The 15,637-nt window shown below is 29.2% G+C and overlaps 1 protein-coding gene across 1 annotated transcript in view; it reads right to left on the reverse strand.

Moving 5' to 3' along the window:
• Positions 1 to 15,637, reverse strand: part of LOC107452020 (cell adhesion molecule Dscam1-like) — a 140,555-nt gene that overhangs the window by 113,459 nt on the left and 11,459 nt on the right. The window contains exons 5-9 of the mRNA XM_071180863.1: positions 10,090 to 10,260; positions 8,828 to 9,115; positions 7,561 to 7,680; positions 5,088 to 5,255; positions 1,070 to 1,366 (exon numbers count right to left, since the gene is read on the reverse strand). Of these exons, the coding sequence (XP_071036964.1) occupies positions 1,070 to 1,366; positions 5,088 to 5,255; positions 7,561 to 7,680; positions 8,828 to 9,115; positions 10,090 to 10,260 (1,044 nt within the window). The remainder of the gene's footprint in view (positions 1 to 1,069; positions 1,367 to 5,087; positions 5,256 to 7,560; positions 7,681 to 8,827; positions 9,116 to 10,089; positions 10,261 to 15,637) is intronic.

A 15,637-nucleotide genomic window follows, 5' to 3' on the forward strand; every position in this document is an offset into this window, starting at 1 on the left:
TGAGCCAAGTTTTGCCGCATAAGTTAGAAAGGTTATTAACATAAAGTTATTTAAATACAGTGTTCTATTGCACATGGAATTCATTGAAAATTACTTCTTTCTCGTCTTTTAATTCCCTTAGATTCATTATTTGTTTATGCATTTTATTGTAACTGTGATGTACTTTTGCTTTGTGTACTTTGCAAATTAGATGCATTGCTAATTGGTTTATGTTCTACATGGCTTGTTTTTTTTTCTTGAGAAATATCTAGTGGAAGAATTGAAATATTTGTGCAAGAATGTGTCACTTAAGATAATTGATCCTTGGCGGTCTTGGCTTACTCGAAATAACAAGGAAAGAACAGTTGATAACGTAAAAAAATGCCACGTTTCAACTACCAATCAGGATCGAGATATTCCTTCTCCGTAACTTGCAGGTATATAATTGAAAAGGATTTGGAGCAATAACTTTTAAATACATATTTCAGTGAGGTTAGATTAACGCTATCACATACAGTCCCCGGCCATATTATAAGACGCACTCTAAGATTTTATGTAAAATTATAAAATATCAAGTGATACTCTACAGCTTCACTGTTTTTCCTCGACTGAAACCGGTTTGCACTTGTTTACACTCCTCTATCAATGGGTTAACATTGTAATGCAATACGTTGAAAATAAATACAAATAGGAAGTATATAAAAAATCTTTTGAATCAAACTCCATTCCATTATGTTTGAAAATAAAAGTATTGCCTATAAACGCGTGCAAAACATGCCATTCTTAAAACACTACAGTGTGTCTAATCATTGGATCTAATTATTATAATATAATACCTGATATAATAAATAGTCTATATTTATATAACATATCCCTTGATTTATCCAACCGTCAAATTTATATTGTATATCGTCTCATTTCGCCCATTGATAATCGAACGCAAGCAAACAGATTTCAGTCTCGTAAAAACAGTAAAGCTGTGTAATATCACGTGACCATTAAGATTTTACATAGAATCTTAGAAAACCGGGGACAGTATCTGATAGTTATTAAAGCTTTAAAAAGACTTAGTTAGGCATGAGGTACTCACTTAAGACTTCCAAGAATGTGTGATAACTTGATGACAAACCACGGCTGTTAACAATGCAGGAATAGTTACCAGAATCAGCTTCCGTTAAAGGGTTAATGACTAAAGTGGAGAGATCTTGCAGAGATCTTATTTCAACATTCGAACCCTTTACTAACTCTTTACCGTTGTGGAGCCATTTGAACTCCATTTGGCCTCTGTAGGTGTCTTGAATGGCGCAGATAGCATTGACTCGTTTTCCAACAATAGAATGATTGGGAAAAGAAAATGGCTGTATGGACAATGAATCTCCCGCTCTTCCTGGAATTCATTAAGATTTCTTCTATTACAATATCTATTAAAATATTTTGTTAAATTTCGAAAATTATTGAATAAAAGCAATACGTATTAGTATTTCAACTATGTTTTCTTCATTAAAGTTATCCTTATTTATTCTGTGATAAAATATGCTTTAAAGCACATCACACATAAATTGAAAAAAGAATACACACATTTAAGAATGAACAAGATTTTAAGCATGTTAGCTTTTAAATTGAAAATATTTTTTTGCAACATAGACGTAGCTCTTTGAAAATGTATCATCTAATATGTGAATGTATCATCTAATATGTGAATGTATCATCTATTATGTCAATGTATCATCTAATATTTGAATGTATCATCTAATATGTGAAAGTATCATCTAATATGTGAATGTATCAGCTATTATCTGAATGTATCATCTAATATGTGGATGAATCATCTATTATGTGAATGTATCATCTAATATGTGAATGTATCATCTAACATGTGAATGTATCAGCTATTATGTGAATGTATCATCTATTATGTGAATGTATCATCTAATATGCGAATGCATCAGCTATTATGTGAATGTATCATCTAATATGCGAATGTATCATCTATTATGTGAATGTATCATCTAATATATCATCCAATCATATCAAAGAATATGTACGCATGAATATTTTTTATGTACTGATTAACTTCCTAAATTGCACATTAAAATTAGAAATAAAATAAAATTAATGTAATTTTTCGTTTAAAAAAAACTTCAAATGCAGAGTTTATTCTTTTAAAAATATTTGGAAAAAAAAACGATGAATAACGAAATAGAAAAGAGAAGTTACTAAAAAATAGAATTTTATTTTTATGAGAAAATTTTAGTAACATACTGACATTTTTGTTTGCCAGATAAATACCAATAATATAAAATGAATGCTGGTTTGAATTATTCAACCTGGTTATTTTTAGCATATTTGGGGAAATAACTTCAGAAACCAATTTTAATTTTAGAAAACCATACATAAACTTGCGGTGTAATTTAAAGTCATATTTTTGTAATAGTGCTAAATTGTTACATTTAAAAGCTTTGCTAAATGAATAACAATTATGTCTACTTTCAAAGATCAGAGTAACTAAATAAGTATAAATTTCATTTTATAAATTAATGTAGGCATCAATGTATATAATTTAAAAGTAAGTATTTTCTATAATAATAATTTCTTAGATAAAAACAAGAATAATAAGATGAATAACTTACCTTCAATAAAGAAGCAGAGAACGAGTAGAAAAATATCGGCTGCAAAAATTGGCTTGTAATAATATGTAATGAACATTGTCTTGAAATCAAATTTATTTCAATAAGTGCAATTTACTTTGTCTGCAATATTAAACAAAACTTGCAGTGATGTACAACAATAAATCGAATGATATAAGCAATGTGAAAGTCGATGTAATGGCGTTAACGTAGTGAGAATTAAAATAAGTATTGTAGCGCCCTCAATTGTTGATATCTTGAACTAAATGAAGAGTCATTTTTAAAAAGATTATAAAATGCTTATAAAATAGTAATTTTCGAGCTATATTTTGCAATAAATATTAACAATGAAAATATTAGTATTCATTCAATTATAGTGCAATTAAACTGCCCTATGAAAACGATATCCAATATTCTGTCAATGAATTTGATATTTTTGGAATATTAATCTTAATAACCTCTTTTGATTATACTTATGATATAAACATTTACGTTTGATTATATTATATTGTTATTAACAGATTTTATAATCAATCTAGCTCGTTTTAAAGAGATAGAAATATTAATTGATTCAATAGAAATTAAGCAGCAAAAATTAATAAAATTTTCTTTAAGAGTGGGTGTTCGTTACTCTAAAATTATAAAAAATTAAGATCATTTTAATTGATTTACAAAATTTTTTTACAGAAAAATTTAATTTAGATTGTCAAAACTTAGAAACGCTTTCAAAGCATGTCACAAGTATTTTGTAAAATTCGTAACATTTACAGCAAAAATAAGGCAGTAAAGTACTGGTTTTCATTTCTTGAATTTTTATTTTTTTTAAAATTATTTTTGTTGAAAATATTAAACAGCGAGAAAAAGTAATAAATAGTTTTAATAATTAAAATGCAGCGAAAAACGTATAACTTCTAAAAAATATCTTATGATAAACAAAGTGTGAAATGAAAATACGAGGTTCACATGAGGTAGCCAAGAAATCTAGAACTTATAAAGTATAAATTTATTCAAATAGGAATTTATTTAAATACTTTTTATAGATTCATTTAGACTTCGAGAATACTTTTGGTTGCGAAATCCAAAAAAGACATAGCTTCAGATATCTTAGATGGGATGCATGAAAAATAACTCAACAACACAAAATTTAAAAAAAAACACGATATTTATTTTTAAAAAATTAATAGGAAAGCAAATTTCGCGAACTTAAGTTTTAGGCAAATCATTCTTAAACTTTAAAACAAGGAAATTACTTCTTAGAAGTCCAGCAGTGGACTGATCATAAAGAAACGATTCCCTGTTGAACACCGAAGTCAAGCATCACTGGCTGCAGTCAGTAAGCGGTTGGTCGACCATTTTGATCAGCCTGCGTAGGGACCAAGGGTGCGCGGTATCTGTCCTTGTTAAACTGTTCTACCGCGACGTGTTCGACTTCGCGTGCAGGTCGTCGGGCTACCAAACCAGAGGAGTCATCCCCCTCTGCAAAGGATCAAATTTGTGATGATAAGTCTTCGGATCATCCTCAGGGATGCTTCTCAGACCGTCGCCCCTTGTGCTGCTCTAGTCAGACGTGAATAAAGGTACCTACCTATCTACTTCTTGCAAAATAAAAAGCTAAAAACATATTAAACAATTTTGGCATCACAGTACATCAGCATTGTATTTTCAAAATTGTATTTTTATACTAAACTAAACTCAATGGCGTGACTGCCCATTGAGGGTCAAGACTTACCGTGACCATCTCAGTTTTCTTGACCTTGTATTTATACAAGCATAGTTGTATTTATACACAGCATAATTTTTGGTGGTGTGCCAACTTTCATACAATAAATGATGCAACAATAAAAATAAACAAACAATAAAGCATTTCCAATTCTTATCAACAGTTCGAATAATTCACATTTCTTTCACAATGCATGTTATACAAGTAAGAGAGAGACCAGTTCATTAAAATATGCAATGACTAAATACACTTTTTGAAATGTTTAGAAAAAAAAATCAAGTGATCGTTCATACCAATAGCTTTATATGATCGTTTATGCAACCAATAACTTACATACCAAGACTTTATATGATCGTTTATACAACCAATAACTTTATATGATCGTTTATACAATCAATAACTTACATACCAATAACTTTATATGATCGTTTATACAACCAATAACTTACATACCAATAACTTTATATGATCGTTTATGCAACCAATAACTTACATACCAATAACTCTATATGATCGTTTATACGACTAATAACTTACATACCAATAACTCTATATGATCGTTTATACAACCAATAACTTACATACCAATAACTTTATACGATCGTTTATACAACCAATAACTTACATACCAATAACTTTATACAATCGTTTATACAACCAATAACTTACATACCAATAACTTTATACGATCGTTTATGCAAGCATTAACTTGCATACCAATGACTTTATATGATCGTTTATACAACCAATAACTTACATACCAATAACTTTAAGAACAACAGTCTTTAAAAGAGGAGATCCTATATTATTGGATACATTGCATTTGTATAAACCTTCGTCCGATTTATCCACTTTCAAAAGAAGACTCCCATTTGATGCCAGATTTAAATGATTTGAAGGAGTTATGGGTGCAAATTCAGCATGGTCACCTAGTAATAAATATATATTGTGTATGTGTTACCACTTGAACTATAAAAATTTAATTATTCATAAAATAAATTATCGATAAGTAAATAGATATATCTAAATTTCCAGAATATTAATTCACAGTTTTCAACTTTCATTCAAATAAATTTAATCTTATGCAATCTATGAGAAGAAAGGGAAGGTCTCTTTATAATCGTTTTTTGTGCTCTCTTGGTTCCTATATTTCGTACATAGTTTATAACAGGGGGGTTTCCAACTTCGAACATGAGGCCACAATTAAAAACACAAATCAAATGGCGGGCCGCAACTTTGTCAAAATTTTATGTAGGACTCTTTTATGTTGGAAGGAAGATTAAATATTACTTTCAGATTTTTACCAAGTTGTACAAAACAAAAGTATTGAATTACAAATTAAAATAAGAAGTAGATTTTTAAAAATATTTAATTGTTATTAATAATATTTTTAAAAATATTAAATAAATAATAAAAATTCGGGCTACAATAACTTTAATGTGCACCTATGTATTAAGCAATTAATGTGCAACAGATATCTAACTGTTTAGATATTAATCTTTAAAAAAGGATTAATCTTTTTTAAGGACTAATCTTTAAATTAGAATTAATCTTTTTTACTTACACAGAGCCATACAAAATGTTCAATGAGAAAATTGAGGTTTGTCTGCTGCAACCACCAGAGAATAGATATTTAAATTTAAAATTTACAAATGTGTGTGTAAATGAATGGTTTCAAAAAGTTAAATCGGAGAATTTCTTCGAGAAAATTTCTGATACACACATGCTAAATTATATTCACAAAAAACAAAAAAAATTAAATAAAAAAAGACAAACATACACAATTATTTCTGTATTTGAATAAATATTTTCTTGGATGCAAAACCTGAGAAATAAATTTTTTTTGCATCGTTGGTATGTTCAATTTCACAGAAACGAAGAAATTAGGTTTTTATTATCGAGAAAAGTATTTTAAGCCCATATAGATTTTTTTACGAAAATTGTCCACAAAAAATGACAACTAATGTGTTTTAGTTCGCGGGTCACAAAAAAGGCTCCGTGGGCCGAATGCGGCCCCCGGGCCGCCAGTTGGAAACCCCTGGTTTATAAGAATATGTTCTTCTTATTCAAAAAAAATTCTAATGTTTCTTATACGAAGATTTTGATTTTTGACAATATATTTAGCGAAACGTCCATTTTTACAATTTCTTGCTCTCTCAGATATTCTTAACTGCGACTCCCAAAAGCCTATTATAGATACTTGAAATTTGAAAAAAAAAATCAGAGTTAATCCTTCTCTTTTATTTAAAAAATGATCGACAAAAAATACTGATTAAACGAGACACTGTTCTTTATTTCTCCCAACATTTTGGGAAGTATGGGTCTTCTTTAAGGGACTTTAAGAATTAAAATCCGCATAGTTATCAATGAAGAAAAAGCTCAGTTTCATTATTAATAATTAATTTCATCTTCTAACAATCTTATACTTAAAGCCAAGCACAAAAAAGTTTTTTTTTTTTACCCGAGAATGAAATTTTCCTTAACATGTTCTTTAACTAAGTTCTACAATCTACGTGTGTTTTAAGAATAACAGCCCACCAGTTAAATACGTATAACTGTAACACATTTATGATATTTATTTTGAAATGTTCATTTTATTTTAATTCATTCATTCGCATCAAGTTGCTGTATGTTTTCAAGGACAATCAAAGCATAGTTATGATGCTTTATTATTTTACTGATTGTAGGTTTAAGACGACGAGTCGAGATAATTACGTAGACTACAGTATATTTATTATATCAGGTACTATATTAGTATAGTATAATAATCAGACCAAATGATTAGACGCACTGTTAGTCTTTTAATAATTGTATGTTTTGCACGAATTTATAGGCAATACTTTTATGTTTAAACATATATATGGGTTTTTATGCAGGAGATTTTTAATATTCTTCCCATTTGTATTTATTTTTAACGTATTGCATTACAATGTTAACCCACTGATACAGGAACATAAACAAATGCAAATCGGTTTCAGCCACGTAAAAACTCTAAAATTGTATAGAATATCACCTGATAATTAAGATTTTACATAGAATCTTACAGTGTGTTGAATAATTTGGCTAGGGATTGTAAATGTTAATTTGCAGTCATAAATTTTTATTTACTCTTGGAAGAAGGTATGAAGAAATTTATCATTATGGATGACTAGGTAAAAAGAATATTTTATTAAAAAATAAAGTAAAGAATAAATAAAAAAACAAGTTTGAAAAAAATTTAAAAAAAATATGAACCTTGTTTCTTGTACCAGGTTGTGAAAGGTTTTGGGGTACCTTGACCCATACAATCTAAAGAGAGAGTATCTCCACTCAGTGCATCGACGTCACGTGGTACGTGAATCCAGGATGGAGGTACTATAGATAAGGAATTAAATAAAAATATAAAATTATGATAAAACTAGTTAAGTGAGTTTCAGAAATATATAATATAAAGCTTACTTAACTTTATAATATAATATAATTTGAAATATATAATATAAAGTTTAATATTTATTAAAAAAAAATTTTAGAAAGTATTTAAAGTATGAGACTTTGACTTTTGTTCCAACATCTTCTTGGGATATAAATGATATTGAGAACGAAATACCGTTTTATTATAAATATAGATAGCTTTAAATATAATATATTTGACAATACTTACAAAGGCTGAATATGAGGTTTTAAAAACGCTACTGTTTGTTACGTAGTTCTAAAACTGATAATATGTTTAGGTTTAGTACGCAGCGTTAATTTTTAATACGTAGCAAAATGTGATTTGAAAAGTGTATTTTTAGAAATAATATTTTAAAATTGAAAAGCGTAAATAAAGTTAAATGATTTTCTTTTTTAAAAAATATACTTCTAAGATCAACAGAAGCATTTACGGAACATATTTTTGATTGACTTTCATTAACATAATTGGATTATTTAAAGATTTGATTTAATCAGGAAAAACGGTAATGTTTTTTCCTATTAAATTGATCACGTGATCAACTGGTGCAGGTATAGGGCTATCATCTCTTAACATTTTAAGCTTATGAATTTTCTGAATTTAAAATTGGCACTGACATACATCGAAATTGCATGCAGTTTTCAAAATTGATAACAAGTTTATTTTCTGATAAAAAATCCGCAAACATAAATTCCTTCGTGTTGTTTAAATTGATTTTAATGTTAGGAGATAATGACTGTGTATATAGGTTCCTCATTTCAAAACTAGTTTAAAAAAAAATTTTAAATGATGAATTTGTCACTATTCATGATATGATAGTTTTTACAACCTAACCCACTGAACAATATTGTTGATGAATTAAACTAATGAAAACAATTTTCTTATAACCGTCCAGTATGCTCACCGGTTTATTAAAGTGTTTAAGAATGATTTGAATTATGTTGATTATATAAGAAATATATTTCATAAGGAAGAATCAGAAGAATTATATTTCAACTCTAGAAAAACTTTATCTAATTATACACGAAGCGTTCGCAAAGGCTTAAATGTGTCAAAATTATATGAGCTCACCTAATACTTCGAGTGTTGCAGTGTAGCTCGCTGTTGTCCCACGTGCATTGACGATGCAAGTGTAATTTCCTGAATCTTCTTCAGTGAGTGGATCTATAACAAGATTGGATAGGTCTGGAAAGGATCTGATGTCAATGTTTCGTCCTTTAGTCAATGTTTTACCATTTTTTAACCACCTGAAATCCATTTTTTCGCCAGATAAAGGTGTGCAAGCAGCAATGGTCCTCTTGCCAATAACGGATGATTCAGACGGAAATGTAAAAGGTTGAATCCTTAGTGAGTTTCCAGCTGTATATGGGCGGAGTTAAAAAGAAGCATTTGCTTATGAAAAAGAACTAAAATAATATGTTTCAATGAACTAAAGAAGTAAAGTAATATGTATAAGTATCAAAGAGCTGAAAACAAAAGAACTAAAATAATATGTATAAGTATAATTTTTTATCACATTTACATACTAATTCTATTGAAATAATTATAACAAAATAAAGATTTTTTTATATATATTTACTACACAGTTGAGTTGAATGTAGGGTTTAATGGCACAAAGTCCACAGAAGGACATACTGCGCCAATATTTACTACACAAGATTAACTTATATGCAAATGGAAAGCGTTTACATAAAAATCATTAATTATAAAAATGATTATATTTGAAATATAATAAGTTGCATAATATGATTAAAATTTTAAAAATAAATTCACTGCAATTTGAAAAACGTTCCTCGTTTACAATTAGTTATGTTTCTTTAAAAAAGACAAATATTAAAAAAAGACATTAAGTTATAAATATTTTTGTTGAATGAATGATCCTAAAATATTTAAATAAAAAATACATTTCATTCATATTTTAATGTAAATGTATTAAAATACTAGGGGTATTGATTTGAAGGAGAAAAACTATGAATGAGTTTGTACAAATTAGTTTCATTAATTTCAAAGGCAAAAAAATGAGAGAGAAAAAAACATTAATGAACACGGATTGATAAAAAAGTAAAACTACAACATGAAATAATTTTAATATTTCATGAAAATATTAGAGTAATGTGTAACATGCAAGAAACATAAGATTAATATAGAAATACCTAATTCGATGTTTATATGCATTCAATATTCCATACATTCATGATTATATTCAAGAATCAGATGACATTTAAACATATTAGTTAGTATATAGCACAGTAATAAAGAAACCATCGTATTAAAAATTTAATTAGGGAGAGTAAAAAAGTAAACATTTTGAAATAAGAAAAGGTAACACTTACCAGACTCACTAATTTGTAGAGATAGCAAAACCGTCAAAATGACAAAATAAAAGAAAATCCATCTTGATGAATTTGTTATTATTTGCAAGGAATACATTTCTTGTAAGAAAAGGTAGATCAATCCTTTGTATAGATTCACTGAAATCAGAAGCAATAAATGCATAAAGAAACAAATTCAGTTTTTTTGTGACCGAATGGCGTACTATTCGCACTAAGAAAGCGTAAATTTGCCAACAGCGCCATCACTCTTTCAATTTGTTAACTAAATACAGTTTTTGTCATGTTTATAATAACTTACAGCGGACGCGTTTTTTGTTTCATAAGTAGATTATAATTTGCTCTTGGCTAATACATTTATATTATACAGCATATATATATATATTACATATACATACATATATGTATTATTATATAATATTTATATGTATGCAGTGTTGTTAAAATTTGTATTCAAATGAACCCACATTCGCATATATGTAAATATACATGTATGCATATCAAATCATCGGTATTGTTATAAAGATTAATACAGTTATCAAAGAATATTTTTTTTAGAAATACATGTTAAGAAGCATACAAGAATTTTATTAAATGATATTTGCAGAAACGTTTTCAGTCGAAAATGTAAACATAATTAATTTATAAACAACACTTTATACTCGAAAATTTAGATGAAAAAATAAGGAAAATTTTTCCAGTAAACAGTGCAACAATTCGACTTATTTAAAAAAAAATTCATCAATATTGTAACTTACTTCTTCAGCAATTTCATACTGAGAACAAATTGTAACTTTTTGAGTATTGATGACGTAATTTTTAAAAAAAAAAAATTTTATGATGTGGATTTAATATATAGAACTATAGATTATCAAATCATCCAGCAAAATAATTATACCTAAGTATAGACATAGGTTGTTATCTTTGTTAATGTTAACATGGGTTGTTAACTTGGATTGTTAACTTCTTAAAAAAAGATTTAAGGCACAAAACATCAGTATCACTATATAAGCAAAGTTATTCAGTATATTGTTCAAATTATTCACATTTCATTTGCTTTTTCTCCTCATCTTTAAAAATTAGTTCAAGTAACTGTATGACTTTTCAAGTCTTGCTACAAGACGTGTTAAAATACAACAAGTAATTGTAGTGAAGAAAACAAAACTTATTGTGCATTAAAATTGCACGCATTTAGAAATTTGTAAATTTGCTGATACGGAAGAGGACGGATTCTAACATTGGAAAATAGTAGAGCCGTGGTGGGTCAGGGGATAGAGCGTTCGCCTTCCCATAAGGTGAACCTAGTTCGAATCCCAGAGATGGCTGGTCGATATGAGTTCTGCATCCGGCTCGCACCGACCACAGTGATAGCGTGAAATATCCTCAGTGGTAGACAGATCATGGGTGGGAGTCCCCTTGCTGCCAGGCTATCTGTGAAATGTTTTCGTTGTTTTCCTCACCGTGTAACGCAAATGTGTTTTATAAAAAGAAAAGTCCTCCACGAAGGCAAATTTTTCCCAAAACTTGATCCAGGAGTTCCCATGTCTTCCGGATTAGGTTCAAAATGACAAGGCTACGGAGTTGAACATTAGTAGTCGTAAACCCAAAAAATTGGGTCTGCTGTTCAACAACGGTTATAAAATAAAAATTATTTCAGGTAATTGTATTACTTTTTAAATAATAAAGTTATGCTACAAGACATGTTAAAAAACAGCACATTATCATAGCAGGGTGGAAAACAAAACTTATTGTGCTTTAAAATGGCACGAAAGTTCGTACGTATTTATAAATTTATAAATTTGATGTCCAGTACTGATACAGAGATTCTAACATGAGAAAGTAGTAGATAAGAATAAATATCTGTTGCGGAAATTTTATAAAGAAAAACTATCATTCTACATATTTCATTCTACAAAGAAAATAAACTAAGTAGCTATTTATTTGCATATCCATTATTAAATATAATAATCAATTTCTTAAGTACAATTATAAATATAACCAAGTAATTCTTAAATATTTTCGCTGAGAACATAATCACAACCGGCTGATAATAAAACAAACAAACATATATTTAAAATAAAGAATACAGTTTAAAAAGAATTTTGATGTCAGCAAATTAATGGTTAATATTGCATTCTACATTTCAATACATATAAATACAGTCAAATATATCATAGTTTTGATGAATTCTAACGAGGCACGAGAAAGATTTAAATATTATATATTAAACAATACATAATATTCAGACAATATATTGAGTTATAATGTTCAATATTGGTAGATAAATAATATATTTTAAGCGGTGCAGTTCTGATCAATAACTGGATATTTTAGAATAAAATTTTCTTCCATAATTCTCGGGGTAAACTAAACATTACAAGTAGAAAAATAATGTAAGACGCATCTACAAAACATATAGGAATTGGATTTTAATTGTTGTTCGCATAAAATGAAGATAACATTATGTAACTTGATCGCTTATAGAAATTTTTCGTTGTTATATAGTACACAAAAAAATGCCGACCGGCCTGTGTAGGGGTTAGGGAACTGCCCTTACATCAGAAAGGCTCTGGGTTCGAATCCCGGGCAAGGCATGGATGTTCTTTCCTTCTCTGTACTATCTGTCCTTACTGTGGGAGCAACGTTGGCCCACCTAATAGGGTGTCCCTGAAAAAAAATCTGCCCTGTGAATGCCTGAATTGACGGGTCCCGCAGTGGACTGATCATTAAGACACGGTTCCCAGCAGATCACCGAAGTCAAGCATCACTGGCTACGGTCAGTGTGTGGGTGGGTGACCACTTGGATCAGTCTGCGTAGGGACCGAGGGTGCGCGGTATGGGTCCTCGTTAAACTGTGCTACCGTAAAGTGCTCGACTTCTCGTCGGTACTCGGAAGTACTCGTCGGGCTACCGAAGCGGGGGTGCCATCCCCTCCGCAGAGGATCAAAATTGTGATGGCATGTCTTCGGATCATCCACAGGGATGTTTCCCAGACCGTCGCCAATAGCCCATTGTGCAGCTCTAGTGCGACGTAAATTAACAACAACAACAACCTGAATTGACGGATGTTAACACAGGTGGGCATTGGAGAAAAAAATAGTACACAAAAATTAAAAAAAGATTTTGATGGTGTTTTATTTTATATGCAGAGGAAGAAAATACCTTATTTTTAAAAAAAACATAGCCTTTTGAAGCTGATTAATCACTTTATCTGAGATAGTTAAGTTACAACCTCACATTTCTTTCATAATGTAAATCCGAAATAAGATCACACCCTATTACTGCTTACATATTTGATACTCTCTTATGTAACTTGATACTTAGCAGAAATTTTTCGTTGCTCTATAGTTCACAAAAATAAAAACTAGATTTGGATGGTGTTTTATTTTATATGCAGATAAAGGGAATACCTTATTAAAAAAAAACTCCACCTTTCAAAGTTGATTTATTACCTTAACTGAGAAAGGTAAGTTACAACCTCACATTTCTTTCATAATGTAAATCCGAAATAAGATCACACCCTATTACTGCTTACATATTTGATACTCTCTTATGTAACTTGATACTTAGCAGAAATTTTTCGTTGCTCTATAGTTCACAAAAATAAAAACTAGATTTGGATGGTGTTTTATTTTATATGCAGATAAAGGGAATACCTTATTAAAAAAAAACTCCACCTTTCAAAGTTGATTTATTACCTTAACTGAGAAAGGTAAGTTACAACCTCACATTTCTTTCATAATGTAAATCCGAAATAAGATCACACCCTATTACTGCTTACATATTTGATACTCTCTTATGTAACTTGATACTTAGCAGAAATTTTTCGTTGCTCTATAGTTCACAAAAATAAAAACTAGATTTGGATGGTGTTTTATTTTATATGCAGATAAAGGGAATACCTTATTAAAAAAAAACTCCACCTTTCAAAGTTGATTTATTACCTTAACTGAGAAAGGTAAGTTACAACCTCACATTTCTTTCATAATGTAAATCCGAAATAAGATCACACCCTATTACTGCTTACATATTTGATACTCTCTTATGTAACTTGATACTTAGCAGAAATTTTTCGTTGCTCTATAGTTCACAAAAATAAAAACTAGATTTGGATGGTGTTTTATTTTATATGCAGATAAAGGGAATACCTTATTAAAAAAAAACTCCACCTTTCAAAGTTGATTTATTACCTTAACTGAGAAAGGTAAGTTACAACCTCACATTTCTTTCATAATGTAAATCCGAAATAAGATCACACCCTATTACTGCTTACATATTTGATACTCTCTTATGTAACTTGATACTTAGCAGAAATTTTTCGTTGCTCTATAGTTCACAAAAATAAAAACTAGATTTGGATGGTGTTTTATTTTATATGCAGATAAAGGGAATACCTTATTAAAAAAAAACTCCACCTTTCAAAGTTGATTTATTACCTTAACTGAGAAAGGTAAGTTACAACCTCACATTTCTTTCATAATGTAAATCCGAAATAAGATCACACCCTATTACTGCTTACATATTTGATACTCTCTTATGTAACTTGATACTTAGCAGAAATTTTTCGTTGCTCTATAGTTCACAAAAATAAAAACTAGATTTGGATGGTGTTTTATTTTATATGCAGATAAAGGGAATACCTTATTAAAAAAAAACTCCACCTTTCAAAGTTGATTTATTACCTTAACTGAGAAAGGTAAGTTACAACCTCACATTTCTTTCATAATGTAAATCCGAAATAAGATCACACCCTATTACTGCTTACATATTTGATACTCTCTTATGTAACTTGATACTTAGCAGAAATTTTTCGTTGCTCTATAGTTCACAAAAATAAAAACTAGATTTGGATGGTGTTTTATTTTATATGCAGATAAAGGGAATACCTTATTAAAAAAAAACTCCACCTTTCAAAGTTGATTTATTACCTTAACTGAGAAAGGTAAGTTACAACCTCACATTTCTTTCATAATGTAAATCCGAAATAAGATCACACCCTATTACTGCTTACATATTTGATACTCTCTTATGTAACTTGATACTTAGCAGAAATTTTTCGTTGCTCTATAGTTCACAAAAATAAAAACTAGATTTGGATGGTGTTTTATTTTATATGCAGATAAAGGGAATACCTTATTAAAAAAAAACTCCACCTTTCAAAGTTGATTTATTACCTTAACTGAGAAAGGTAAGTTACAACCTCACATTTCTTTCATAATGTAAATCCGAAATAAGATCACACCCTATTACTGCTTACATATTTGATACTCTCTTATGTAACTTGATACTTAGCAGAAATTTTTCGTTGCTCTATAGTTCACAAAAATAAAAACTAGATTTGGATGGTGTTTTATTTTATATGCAGATAAAGGGAATACCTTATTAAAAAAAAACTCCACCTTTCAAAGTTGATTTATTACCTTAACTGAGAAAGGTAAGTTACAACCTCACATTTCTTTCATAATGTAAATCCGAAATAAGATCACACCCTATTACTGCTTACATATTTGATACTCTCTTATGTAACTTGATACTTAGCAGAAATTTTTCG

Source organism: Parasteatoda tepidariorum, chromosome 5, assembly GCF_043381705.1.
Source record: "Parasteatoda tepidariorum isolate YZ-2023 chromosome 5, CAS_Ptep_4.0, whole genome shotgun sequence".
Taxonomy (NCBI): Eukaryota; Metazoa; Arthropoda; class Arachnida; order Araneae; family Theridiidae; genus Parasteatoda; species Parasteatoda tepidariorum.